The sequence below is a fragment of the Equus asinus genome, chromosome 20, assembly GCF_041296235.1.
Source record: "Equus asinus isolate D_3611 breed Donkey chromosome 20, EquAss-T2T_v2, whole genome shotgun sequence".
Lineage (NCBI taxonomy): Eukaryota > Metazoa > Chordata > Mammalia > Perissodactyla > Equidae > Equus > Equus asinus.
Genome location: NC_091809.1, coordinates 34,511,914 through 34,526,988, shown reverse-complemented (window position 1 = coordinate 34,526,988; position 15,075 = coordinate 34,511,914). Strand labels below are relative to the sequence as shown.

The following is a 15,075-nucleotide window of genomic DNA, read 5'->3' as shown; positions in this document are numbered from 1 at the left end:
CTTTCAAGTAAAAAAGCAATTTTCAAGGTAGTATGTATAATGGAATTCTATCTATATTTTTAAGAGGTTATATATAATTAGATAGTTATAAGTAGAGCTATATATTTAATAAATATACAAAAAAAATTCTAAACAGATATATAATAAAAAGTTAACAGGAGAGAGCATATACAGAATTTTAACTTGAATTTGTACTTTTTGTCATTCACTCTCTTTGATGTTTTATAATAAATATATATATACTCATAAGGAATATACATTCTTATCACATAAGAGCAAAATTTAAATGGTAAAAAAATTCAAAAAGCTTTTTTAAAGCAAATTTGATCTCTTCTTCAAATATAAATTCATTTATCTATTCATTAAGTAATTTGTATGTATCTGGCACTGTTTCAGATGCTGAGGTGAAAAAAAGTAGAATAAATAATAATAAAATATCCAGTATGCCAGAGGTTAGTAATTGTTATGGAGAAAAATAAATTATGGGAGAGAGATGAGGAATGTTGGTGACCAGGGGTTGCAAGCTTATGTAGGGAAAGCATACTCTCTCTGAGAAGATAACCTTTTGAGCAACTATTTAAAAAAGGGAAGTTAGCAAGTTATACAGATATCCGGAGAAAAGAGCTTTCTAGGTAGAGGAAACAGAAAGTCCAGAGGCCCGTATACTGGAGGAACGGCAGGGGCAACTGCACCCAGAACACTACCTCTTAGGGGAGAAGTAGCAGGTAGGTCAGAGAGGTTAAGGGTGGAGCCTGTAAATCCTTGTAAGAAATTTTAAGGAATGTGGCTTTCACTCAGAAGAAAGTGAGAAGTAACTGAAGGGTTTTGAGAAAGGGACATGATCTGATTTACATTTGGAAAGAATCATTCTTGCTGTCCTGCCAACTATATAAGGCTATTGAAATAATCCCCCTAAAACGACAATAGCTAGCCTAAGGTGACAGCAGAGAAACAGGTAGGTGTGGTCAGATCCTGGATTTATTTTAAAGATAGAGCCAAAAATTTCACTGATGGACTGGATGTGAAGAGTAACAGAAAGAGAGAGGTCCAAGATGACTCCAAGGTTTTGGCTGGTCTCTGGAACTGGAAAGACAAAGCTGCTATTTACCAAGATGGAGAAGACAGCAAGAGGAACAAGTCTGAGAGGAGACTGCTCTACGCATGCTAATCTCGGGCACCCATCAGTCATCCAAGTGAGGGTGCAGACAGGCCAGCTAGATCACAAGGCCGGAATTCAAGAGACATCATCAAAATTTCTTTTGTGGTCTAAATCAGTATTGGTCAAGTAAGTAAGAGACCACCAGAGAATAGACTATATTATACACGAGATTCTAAATACAAACTTCAAGGTAGACACTAAAATAAAGTACAGAACAGAGTCACAAATCATAGATAAGGAAAAATCTAAGAAACCCAGCATAAGAAATTGCAGTATTAAATGGGTAGTCTAAAGCACACAGGCAAAGAAACACGGGAAAACAAGATAATGAGCGACAGATTGACAGCATTAAGTCCACATGCATCAATAATCACTCTCAATGTGAACGGATTGAACTCTCCAATAAAAAGACACAGAGTGGCAAAATGGATTAAAGAACAAGATCCAACAATTTGTTGCCTCCAGGAAACACACCTCAGCCCCAAGGACAAACACAGACTCAGGGTGAAGGGGTGGAGGACAATACTTCAAGCAAATAGCAAGGAAAAAAAGGCAGGTGTTGCAATTCTCATATCAGACCAAGTGGATTTCAAAATAAGACAGGTAAAGAGAGACACAGAGGGACAATATATAATGATTAAAGGGACACTTCATCAAGAAGAAATAACGCTTATAAATATCTATGCACCCAACACAGGAGCACCAAGATTCATAAAGCAACTATTAACAGACCTAAAGGAAGATGTTAAAAACAACACAATAATAGTAGGGGACCTCAACACCCCACTCACATCAATGGACAGATCATCCAGACAGAAAATCAACAAGGAAATAGTGGAGCTGAATGAAAAACTAAAACAATTGGACTTAATAGACATATATAGATCTCTCCACCCTGAAGGAGCTGAATACACATTCTTCTCAAGTGCACATGGAACATTCTCTACGATAGACCATATGTTGGGAAACAAGGCAAGCCTCTACAAATTTAAAAAAATTGAAAGAATAACAAGCATCTTCTCAGATCATAGTGCTATAAGGCTAGAAATTGATTACAAGAAAAAAGCTGAGAAAGGCACAAAGATGTGGAGACTAAACAACACACTACTGAACAAGCAATGGATCATTGAAGAAATTAAAGAAGAAATTAAAAAATACCTGGAAACAAATGAAAATGATAGCATGCCATACCAACTCATATGGGATACAGCAAAAGCTGTATTAAGAGGAAAATTCATCGCAATACAGGCACATCTTAACAAACAAGAAAAATCCCAAACAAGCAACCTTAAAGCACACCTAACTGAACTAGAGAAAAAAGAACAAATGAAGCCCAAAGTCAGCAGAAGGAGAGAAATAATAAAAATCAGAGCAGAAATAAATACTATTGAAACGAAAAAGGCAGTAGAAAGGATCAATGAGACAAAGAGCTGGTTTTTTGAGAAGATAAATAAAATTGACAAACCACTAGCCAGACTTACAAAGAAAAAAAGGCAGAAAGCTCAAATAAACAAAATCAGAAATGAGCGAGGAGAAATAACAACAGACTCTGCAGAAATACAACAGATTATACGAGAATACTACAAAAAACTATATGCCAACAGAATGGATAACCTAGAGGAAATGGATAAATTCTTGGACTCCTACAATCTCCCAAAGCTCACTCAAGAAGAGGCAGACAATTTGAACAGACCAATCACAAGGAAAGAGATTGAAACAGCAATCAAAAACATCCCAAAGAATAAAACCCCAGGACCAGATGGCTTCCCTGGGGAATTCTACCAAACTTTCAGAGAGGATTTAATACCTATCCTTTTCAAGCTATTCCAAAAAATTAGGGAAGATGGAACACTTCCTAACACATTCTATGAGGCCAACATCACGCTGATACCAAAACCTGACAAGGACCACGAAAAAAGAGAACTACAGGTCAATATCACTGATGAACATAGATGCAAAAATTCTAAACAAAATTTTGGCAACCAGAATTCAGCAATTCATCAAAAGAATCATACATCAGGATCAGGTGGGATTCATACCAGGGACACAGGGATGGTTCAACATCCGCAAATCAATCAACGTGATACACCACATCAACAAACTGAGGAATAAAAACCACATGATCATCTCAATAGATGCAGAGAAGGCATTTGACAAGATCCAACAGCCATTTATGATAAAAACTCTGAACAAAATGGGCATAGAAGGAAACTACCTCAACATAATAAAGGCCATATACGACAAACCCATAGCCAACATCATACTCAATGGGCAAAAACTGAACCCCATCCCCCTGAAAACAGGAACGAGACAAGGATGCCCTCTATCACCACTCTTATTTAACATAGTACTGGAGGTCCTGGCCAGAGCAATCAGGCAAGAAAAAGGAATAAAAGGAATCCAAATAGGGAGGGAAGAAGTGAAACTCTCGCTGTTTGCAGACGACATGATCTTATATGTAGAAAACCCCAAAGAATCCATTGGAAAACTGTTAGAAGTAATCAACAACTACAGCAAAGTTGCAGGGTATAAAATCAATTTGCATAAATCAGTAGCATTTCTATACTCCAGTAATGAACCAACAGAAAAAGAACTCAAGAATACAATACCATTCACAATCGCAACAAAAAGAAGAAAATACCTTGGGGTAAATTTAACTAAGGAAGTGAAGGACCTATATAATGAAAATTACAAGGCCTTTCTGAGAGAATTGGATGACGACATAAGGAGATGGAAAGACATTCCATGTACATGGATTGGAAGAATAAACATAGCTAAAATGTCCATACTACCTAAAGCAATCTACAGATTCAACGCCATCCCAATCAGAATCCCAATGACATTCTTTACAGAATTAGAACAAAGAATCCTAAAATTCATATGGGGCAACAAAAGACCCCGAATTGCTAAAGCAATCCTGAGAAAGAAGAACAAAGGCAGAGGCATCACAATCCCTGACTTCAAAACATACTACAAAGCTACAGTAATCAAAACAGCATGGTACTGGTACAAAAACAGGTGCACAGATCAATGGAACAGAATTGAAAGCCCAGAAATAAAACCACACATCTATGGACAGCTTATCTTTGACAAAGGAGCTGAGGGCATACAATGGAGAAAAGAAAGTCTTTTCAACAAATGGTGCTGGGAAAACTGGAAAGCCACATGTAAAAGAATGAAAATTGACCATTCTTTTTCACCATTCACCAAAATAAACTCAAAATGGATCAAAGACCTAAAGGTGAGACCTGAAACCATAAGGCTTCTGGAAGAAAACGTAGGCAGTACACTCTTTGACATCAGTATTAAAAGGATCTTTTCGGACACCATGCCTTCTCAGAGAAGGGAAACAATAGAAAGAATAAACAAATGGGACTTCATCAGATTAAAGAGCTTCTTCAAGGCAAATGAAAACAGGATTGAAACAAAAAAACAACCCACTAACTGGGAAAAAATATTTGCAAGTCATACATCTGACAAAGGCTTAATATCCTTAATATATAAAGAACTCTCGCAACTCAACCACAAAACATCAAACAACCCAATCAAAACATGGGCTGGAGACATGAACAGACATTTCTCCAAAAAAAGATATACTGATGGCCAATAGGCACATGAAAAGATGCTCATCATCGCTGATCATCAGGGAAATGCAAATCAAAACTACATTAAGATATCACCTTACACCCGTTAGAATGACAAAAATATCTAAAACTAATAGCAACAAATGTTGGAGAGGTTGTGGAGAAAAAGGAACCCTCATACACTGCTGGTGGGAATGCAAACTGGTGCAGCCACTATGGAAAACAGTATGGAGATTCCTCAAAAAACTAAAAATTGAACTACCATACGATCCAGCCATCCCACTACTGGGTATTTATCCAAAGAGCCTGAAGTCAGCAATCCCAAAAGTCCTGTGCACCCCAATGTTTATTGCAGCACTGTTTACAATAGCCAAGACGTGGAAGCAACCTAAGTGCCCATCAACAGACGAATGGATAAAGAAGATGTGGTACATATATACAATGGAATACTACTCAGCTGCAAAACAGAACAAAATCATTCCATTTGCAATAACATGGATGGACCTTGAGAGAATTATGTTAAGTGAAATAAGCCAGCGAGAGAAAGACAATCTGTGTATGACTCCACTCATATGAGGAATTTAAAACTATGGACCAAGAACAGTTTAGTGGATACCAGGGGAAAGGTGGGGTGGGGGGTGGGCACAAAGGGTGAAGTGGTGCACCTACAACATGACTGACAAACATTAATGTACAATTGAAATTTCACAAGATTGTAACCTATCAATAACTCAATAAAAATAATAATAATAAAAAAAAAAAGAAACACTGCCTCTGTGTATAGCAACAATCCACTGAAAAAACACTCCACGTGACTTTTTAGGGTGACACGTGAGTAAAGAACAGCAAAGCTCTTAAGAAAAAAAAAAAATTTCTTTTGTATGTTACATAGTAGTGATATTACTGGTCCAAATTAACTCTTATACCTAAATTATTTTATAAGCAACCATGTCTTTCACTCTAAAAAACTGAGAATCAGAATTTATGTATAAATATAGAATTATAGGATTAAAGATATATAGGATTAAGAATAATAATTTTCATTTTAGAACTGAAAGCCTTAAAGTTAATAATAATTTTGTCCTGATTTAAAAAATCTAGTGGACAGTGACATATTCTAGGACAAAATGGCTTATTGCAACTATAAATTTTCAATATCGGAAGTGTAGAAAGAGCTATTAATCTGAACACGAGAAACCTGTAAGTCCAAGAGAAATTCCTAAGATCAGAGTGAAAAGAAGAAGGTACATAACCACAGAATGTCCCACAACTGGCACATATTCGAAGGCAACAAGTGAATCAGTAAACTGACAGTATGAACATCCTACTGGGATATAAGAGAGCTGCCAACAATAAGGCTGATACCAATTCCAAACATATTTTACCAAGTTCTCCTACCTTTTTCTCCTCAGAACATAGTCAATCTTACATTAAAAATGAGTTAAGTATTCTGGGAAGGAGGATTCTGGGAAGACAGGAGTAGGAAGCACCAGGAATGTCCCGCCTAGACAATAACTGCACTGGCAGAACCTGTCTGACGTAATTATTTTCTAACTCTGCAGCCTATTGAAGGCTTGCGATTTCTAGGGGAAGGCTTGGATGGTAAATTGTGGTTAATTTTGGTCAGTTTCAGCTCTTAGTACAGTAGCAGCAACACATCCTCAACCCCTCAGCATTCGAGGCAACCATGCATGCATTTGAGGAGCAGCTTGCATGTACCTTGCAGGAGTCAGGGTGGGCAAAAAAGACCCTGTCCTAAAAATATCAAGGATCTGTGCTCTGATCACTGATTGTTGCTTCTGACTCCAGAGGTGCAAACAAAGAGGCATGGCCATTGTTGCTGCACCTCCCCATACTGTTGCAAGCCCCGTCCCCACCAGCTGAAGTCATTTCCACGGAATTTAAAAGGCAAATGCTCTTTTTCCCCCCTTAATTTTTCTCTTTTTCCCCTTTGAGGAGCTGACATTATAGACTAGAACATTCAAAAGCAACTGCAAATATGTGGAATATTAGAAAGTGACCACATAAGCCCAAGGAAAAGCTCAGGCTCAGAACACATCTGAGAAGACCTTAAGTTTACACCTCAGGCTAATCAGTGGCACAGAGTGAGCCTAAAACAATTTAAAAAAAAACAAAAACAAAAAACAGCAAACCCTGGGGAAGGGGGAGAATCTGATTTCCAGAGGTAACACTTTATTACATTCAAATGTCCAAATTGAATCAACAAAAAACCACAAGGCATACAAAGAAACAGAAAAGTATGGCCCATTCGAAGAAAAAAATAAATCAATAGAAACTCTCCCTAAAAAAGAAGTGACGGTGGATCTACTCAAAGAAGACTTTAGGACAACTGTCTTAAAGATGCCCAAAAAAACCAAAGGAAGATGTGGAGAAAGTCAAGAAAATGATGTATGAACAAAATGGAAATATCAACAAAGAGATAGAAAATCTAAAAAGAAATTCTGTGCCTGAAAGTACAATAACTACAATGAAAACATCACAAGAGGGACTTAGAATAAAGAAGAAAGACTCAGAGAACTTGAAGATGTGACAATGTAAATTAATTATTGAGTGTGAGGAACAGAAAGAAAAAAGAGTGAAGAAAAGTGAAGAGAGTCTAAGAGACCTATGGGACTCAATTCCATAGGCATTGTGGGAGTCTTAAAACAAGAACTGAGACAAAAGGACAGAGAGAATATTTGAAGAAATAATAACAGAAAACTTCCCAAATTTGATTAAAGACATGAACATAAGCATCAAAGAAGCTCAACAAATTCCAGGTAAGAGGAATTCAAAAAGACCCATACCAAGGCACATTATAATCAAACTTTCAGAAGTCTAAAACAATGAGAGAATCTTAAAAGCAGCAAGAAAGAAGCAACTAGTCACATACAAAGGATCCTGAATAAGATTATCAGGAGATTTCTTATCAGAAACTTTGGAGGCCAGAAGATAGTGGGCTAATATATTCAAATTACTAAAAGAATAAAATTGCCACCTAAGAATATTACATCCAGCAACATTATCCTTCAAAAGTGAGAGATAAATTAAGACATTCCCTGATAAACAAAAGCTGAGCAAGTTCAGTATCATTATACCTACTCTGCAAGAAATGTAAAAGGGATCCTGCAAGCTGAAATGAAAGGACACTTGACAGTAACCAGAAGCCATATGAAAAAACAAAGACCTCAGTAAAGGTAAATACATGGAAAATTAGAAAAGCTAGTATTATTGTAACAACGGTCTGTAACTCCACTTTTTGTTTTCTCCATGATTTAAGAGATTAACACCTTTTTTAAAAATTATAAGTCTAAAAGCTAGTATTTTAACTTCAGTTTGTAACTCCATATTTTGTTTTCTACATAATTTAAGAGACTAATGCATTTAAAAGAATTATTAACTTATGTTTTGGGGCACACAATGTTTGAAGATGTAATTGTATGACATCAACAACCGAAAGGGGTGGGGACCAAGCTATAAAGGAGGAGAGTTTTTGTATGTTATTGAAGTTAAGTTGATATAAATTCAAATTAGACTCATAAATTTAAGATGTTAAACGTAATTCCCATGGTAACCACAAAGAAAATAGCTATAGAATATACACAAAAGGAAATGAGAAAATAAGTTAAACCTTTCACTAAAAAAAATCAACTAAAAGCAAAAGATGACACTAACGCAGAAAATTAGGAAGAAGAAATCTATAATGAACATGGAAAACAAATAACCAAATGACAGTAATTACTTACCTGTAATTACTTTAAATGTACTGGATTAAACTCTCCAATCAGAAGACAGAGATGGGCAGAATGGATTAAAAAAACATGATCCAACTATATGCTATCTAGAAGACTGACTTTAGATCAAAATACACAAATAGTTCATATAGAGAATTCCTAACACTCAACAACAAAAAAAACAAACAACCCAATTTAAAAATGGGCAAAGGACTTGAATAGAAATTTCTCCAAAGAAGATACACAAATGGACAATAAGCACATGAAAAGATGCTCAATATCACTAATCATTAGGGAAATGAAAATCTCATTAGTTTGACAAAAATGTTCAAAGATATCATATATATGGTCACCCAGAACTTTGTCTCTTAGAAGTGTTTGATTGCAAGTATCCCATGGTGATATTTTGCATATCTCTATTAACCCATCATGCCATGGACTATCCGTGCTCTCTTTACTATTGGAAATAGACGTATTAGTCCCTTTGATCTAATCACATTGGAGAATCGAAGGTGGGAAATGGGAGTGGCATGACTCAATATTACTCACAGTGACTCACTAGCAAAATTTTTGCTTCCTGTCCCCACAACTGCATCCTCTGCTGACCTAGAGACCTTAGTTCCAAAGGGAGGAATGTTTCCACCAGAAGATACACAATGATTCCACTGAACTGAAAGTTAAGACTGCCGCCCAGCCACTTAGAGTTCGTTATGCCTCTACATCAACAGACAAAGAAGGGAGTTAAGACGTTGGCTGAGGTGACTGATCCTGACTACCCAGGGGAAACTGGACTGCTACTCCACAATGGAAGAGCATGTCTGGAACATGAGACAGCTCTTACAGCATCTCTTAGTATCTAGTATTATTATGCCCTGTCATTAAACTCAATGGAAAATTATAAGAATCCAATTCACACAGGACTATTAATGGCCAGACTCAGAATGAAGATTTGGGTCAGCACACCAGGTAAAGAACCACAACAACTAGCTGAACTTCTTGCTGAAGGCAAAGGGAATATGGAATGAGTTGTGGAAGAAGGCAATTACAATACCAGCTACAACCAAATGACCAGTTGTAGAAACAAGGACTGTAATTACCATGAGCATTTCCTCCTTATTTTTGTTATGAACATGTTTGTGTGTGTGTGTGTGTGTGCATGGCATCTATCTTTGTTTTCTTCCCTCTCTTACTGCCTTATGTAACATAAGATTTATATCATGGTATTTAAGTATTTTTAACTTTACATCATAGTATTTAAGTTACAGGATATCAAGAAGAGTAAACATTACCCAAGGACTTTGAATCCTTGTGCTTCTGGTTGTATAAAAAAATAGTTAATCATGTTAGGCAGAAGTATGACCTTGTTATTGTCTTTATTTGGAGATTAAGTATGGTTTAAGGAGTGCCAAGATGACAAAGGGCAGACTGTGATAGTTAATTTTATGTCACCTTTTGCTGAAACTTTATTTCAAATGTTTCTGTGAAGTCACTTTTTAGATAAGATTAGCATTTAAGTCAGTAGACTCTGAGTAAAGCAGATCACCTTTCACAATGTGAGTGGGCCTTGTCCGACAGATGAAGGTCTTAGAAAAATACACTGACTCCTCTGAAGAGGGAACTCTGCTAGCAGACAGACGCCCTTGGACTCAAACTGCAAGATCAACTCTTCCCTTGGTCTTCAGCCAACTCTGGAGATTTTAGACTTACCAAGTCTCCACAATCACGTGAGCCGATTCCTTAAAATAAATCTCTTTCTCTCTCTCTCTCTCTCTCCCCCCCCCACCCCCACTCTCTTTCTCTCTCTCTCTACACACACACACAACTGGTTCTGTTTTACTGGAGAACTCTGACTACTACAGTTAGTCATATTTTAAAATAATAAAATTGGACTCCTTGTAAAAAAGACTGGTGGGTACTACAGTGTTAAAATGTTGAAATACTGGACCACCAATGATCTACACAACTAGAGAGGCAATGCTTTGCACAGGAGAAGGCCAGCAGGACTCAGCTCCAGTGCCATGGTTAATATTCATTCTGACTGGTCAACACACCAGGGGTTCAAAATTTTTCACATCACTCCTTTTCACACTATACATAAAGATCAATTCCAAGTAACTTGAATCTTAAAGTCAAAATTATAAAGTTTTTAGGAAAAAATATAAGACAATATCTTAATAACTTCAGAGCAGAGAAGAACATCTTAAACATGACTGAAAAACTACAAGTCAGAAGGTTTGTACATACATACTACATAAAATACATAAAATAAACAACGCCTGTACATTGAAAGCAGCATAGAGTGAAAAAATATGCCACAACATAGGAGAAGCTGTTCTTAGCTCACATACAAAAACAATAAAGGACCAGATGGAACATAAGAGGACTAAGATCCAAAATATGTAAAGCATTCCCATGAATGAATAAGAAAAATATAAGCAAATCTATAAAACAAAATAAGCAAATGACTTCATCTAGAGTTTTAAAAACTAGGAATCTAAAATGCCCAATAAATATTTGAAAAGATGTCCAACTGCATTAGAAATTAGGAGACTGCCAATTAAAATTTAATGAGAGAGAATTACATCTCCATCAGATTAGTAAAAATTAAAAAGTATCAAACAACCAAGAGTTGGCAAGGATGTGAACAACTCTCATTTACTACTTATACGAGCATAAATTAGTAAATGACTTTAAAAAGTAGTTTGGCTCTACTTATAAAGCTGGACTTGTGGGCACACTATAACCCTAAACTTCCACTCCCAGGTATATACCATGAGAAACTCCTGCAGAATTGCACCAGGTTCAGAGAGATGCTGGTTACCCAAAAACTAACAACTCAAATTTCAAAGAAACAAAATAATGGATAAATTATTTGTGATATATGCATGCTATGAATTAATACACTGTAGTAAACAAACTGAACCAACTATAACTGCTCACGTCTACAGGGATAAACATCACCATGTGAAATCAAAGAAGCCAGAAAGAACACATGCAATAATGACGCCCTCCTTGGTAGCATATTTCAACCTACCCCAGCATCCCTGAGCCTCCTTATCCTGTTCTACTTTTTGCCATAGCTCTTATTCTCTTGGCAATCCTTTATGCTCTTCAAGAATGGGTCTCTGATTTTAGTGCTGCTCACTAATATAACCAAAGCACCTAAAAATAGTGCCTGGCACATAGTACTTGCTCAATAAATATTTGCTGAGTGAATTAGAATAATTCCAATTACATAAAGTTTAAAGCAGGCAAACCTAAACACCGTATTGATTAGGGACGCATACAGATAGTAAAACAATAAAAAAATGTAAGGTAATGAATATACAAGTCATGGTGTAAGTCACCTCTAGGGTAGGGAAGGCATGTGCAACACAGGAGGGACACAGAGGAAATCTGCTTCTTAACCTGGGCTTCAAAATGTACATATATAGTTATGTAATGTATATGTATACATGAATATGCTTTGAATACATATATATGCACATACACACTATACACTTCACAATAAGAAAAAAACATTGAAAGAAATTCCATTAGCACTTCTCCCCCCGCCCCTGCTTCACTTCACCCCAACTGTGATTTATCAATCACTGCTACCACCCAACACAAGAGCCAGGTAACAACTAGAATAGTTCATGCTATAAAACAGTGGCAAACTCTGTTCAGAAATCTAATAGAAATTCTGAGATTTACATTGACTCTATTATACTGTTTCCCCATGAATCACAAGTCATCAGGCATCAAGTATTAGCCAACAGAAGAGAATAAAAGTCTTCACATCAACCGATAAGACACTGATAGAAAAAACTACTTCAAAGTGTCACCTGTCAGATATATAGATATAGATATATATTAATTTAGTATGTAGGAAATATTTCAAATATACCTGTATGCTGCCAAACTCAACGTTCTCATAATGGAAATGTGCACATTCAGCCATCTTTGGAAAGTGACCTTTAGTGAAGGGTAACCTGAAGTGCATGAAATAAATAAGTGAGATACAAGACACTGGAATTGTCAAAATTACTACACCTAAGGAGAAAATAAAATGTGTTTAAGAGCTCATGCAAGCAAAACTATTTAATAAGCACATGCGCATGAGCACACATATATCCACACAAACTTTTTCAGAAATACACTGAATCAAATGAAAACTACAGCTAGCGCACAGGCCAAAACCAAAAAAAAAAAATTAAAAAGCATTACTAGACTCTCCTAATCTTGAACCAAGTCAATGATCATAGAAAAACTAAATTTTCAGTGAATGTTATGGAAACTGTGAATGGCCAGCTTCTAACGAGAAGCAGCATTCCCACCACAAAATACAAAACCAGATTTTACCTGTGAATGTTGTCGCAGCCCATCAGTCCGGGATTGGTGGGTCTGGATGTGCAGAATGAACATTTTTAACCTTGTCTTTTCTATACTTAAAATGAAAACATAGCTATCTAACCTTCTAGCAAGTAAAAGGATGGTTTTTCTTTTTAAAACTGAAACAAACATCTTCCGATACCTCACCTAAGAGTCAACTGCTGACATGCATTCAGGCTTTCTCAAAGCAAAGCTGAGATATGCCAATCTTATAACTCCAGCAACAAAGCTGATTTTTCTAAATGCACGGGAGCACATATTAAAAGGACCAAGAAAGACACACTTGAATGGTTCCTGTTGAACAAATGCAACCTAACAGACAATGACATAAAGTTGTTGCAAGAACAAAATTGAAGTGTATTTTTAGACAAGTGGACTATCTTCAGATCTATTCCACTAACTGTTGAGTCATAATTTAAGGCTTAATAGTACAATTTAATGTATGAACAGTAAGAGCCTCTTTACTAAGAAACCTAAACAAAACTTTTAAGAACATTAAAGAACTAATTTCCATTTATAGGAATTCATTTAAAACCCACTGTAAAAGTATACTTACTTTTTCACATGTTTAACCTTCATACTGGCTGTACTGCCACATGTCTTAAGACTAAGGTCTCCAGAAATCTCTGGAACGTCTGCTCCTCTTGCCTTAAAAAAAATAAAGATAAAAGAATTATGACTATTCCTTTAGCGTGAATATGTTTTTAAAAGCAGATTATAGTTAATTTTAATGGTTCTGCTGACTCCGTACCAACAGCAATACATATTGATTTAATGATCTCGTAAAATTGTAACTAACTTGTTTTAATTATTAAAAATAAGGGAAAAAATTCACCTAATTTAAATATTTAACTTTACTGTATTAGGAAAAATTTCCTGTGAAAATAAGACTCTTCATGCTCTTATAATCAAATTTCAAAATCAGCTATTATAATGTGTCTCAGCACAAAACTAAAATCTCCCCACAGAGTTGCTAGAATAAAACAACCTTGGTCACAGTGATTAATAGTTAAAACGGTAATATGAACATAATTCAGAGATCACAACAAGCACTTCTCACACCAAAATTTGAAAGTGACATCTAAGTCCTTAGTCTGCCAGAGTTTTCATAATGGTGATTTTTTAACTTCAGTGACACATTCAGCTGCACCATTTTAAAAACAAAAACTGGAAAATCAAAAGGTTCTTTATACTCCAGACAAAATAAACAGTAAATCCAAATATCCACCTTAAAAAACAAATTTATGCTATATTATCTACAAATTGTCACAAAAAACTTTTAATTATTAATGCCAATGCCACATGACATAATAGGGAAGAATCACACGGGATGAGCAGTTAAATTGAGTTAGGAGATTCACAAAGAAAATGTGGTACATATATATATATATACAATGGAATACTATTCAGCCATAAAAAAGAATGAAATCTTGCCATTTATGACAACACGGATGGACCTTCAGGACATTATACTAAGGGAAATAAGCCAACAGAGAAAGACAAATACTGTATAATCTCACTTATATGTGGAATCAAAAAAACAATCCCATAGATAATAGAGAACAGATTGGTGGTTGCATGGTGGGGGGCAGGTAAACGGGTGAAGGAGGTAAAAAAGTACAAACTTCCAGCTATAAAATAAACAAGTCATGGGGGTGTAATATATAGCATGGCAACTATAGTTAATAATACTGTATAGCATATTTGAAAGTTGCTAAGAGTAGATCTTAAAGTTCTCATCACAAGGAAAAGAAGTTATATAACCATGTATGGCGATGGATGTTAACTACACTTTTTGTGGTGATCATTTCACAATGTATACAAATATTGAAATCATGATACTGTACACCTGAAACTATTATAGCATTGTACGTCAATTATGCATCAATGAAAAAAAAATTTAAAAAAAAGAAGAGATTCACAGTATCAACTGAACTTTTAAAAATGTTTTCTTATTAAAAAAAGTAGCCAAGAGAGTCTGGATAAATATTAAAAGCCATAACTTTCAAAGATATGAGGTAAAAATGTATGAACGTATAAGAATTAACCCTTTATACGTATCATTAGAGTCCACCGGACCAAATTTTTTTTTGAGGTTTTTGTTCTTAGTATGGTTAAACTTAATAAACTTACTAAAGTTAATAATAAACTTAGCAAGTTTACTTATAGGGTAGATATTTCACAACCAATCATTCTTAGAAGTCTTTTTATTCGTTTTTAGAAA

General features: G+C 35.6%; 1 protein-coding gene across 4 annotated transcripts in view; it reads right to left on the bottom strand.

Moving 5' to 3' along the window:
* ARHGAP32 (Rho GTPase activating protein 32) overlaps positions 1-15,075 on the bottom strand; it is a 319,072-nt gene that overhangs the window by 161,941 nt on the left and 142,056 nt on the right. For 3 of the 4 annotated variants that reach the window (XM_070489929.1, XM_044751953.2, XM_014864063.3), the window contains exons 3-5: positions 13,408-13,499; positions 12,822-12,863; positions 12,367-12,451 (exon numbers count right to left, since the gene is read on the bottom strand). In XM_070489929.1, coding sequence (XP_070346030.1) covers positions 12,367-12,451; positions 12,822-12,863; positions 13,408-13,499 — 219 coding nt within the window. The remainder of the gene's footprint in view (positions 1-12,366; positions 12,452-12,821; positions 12,864-13,407; positions 13,500-15,075) is intronic. The other variant, XM_014864064.3, reaches the window with a different exon arrangement.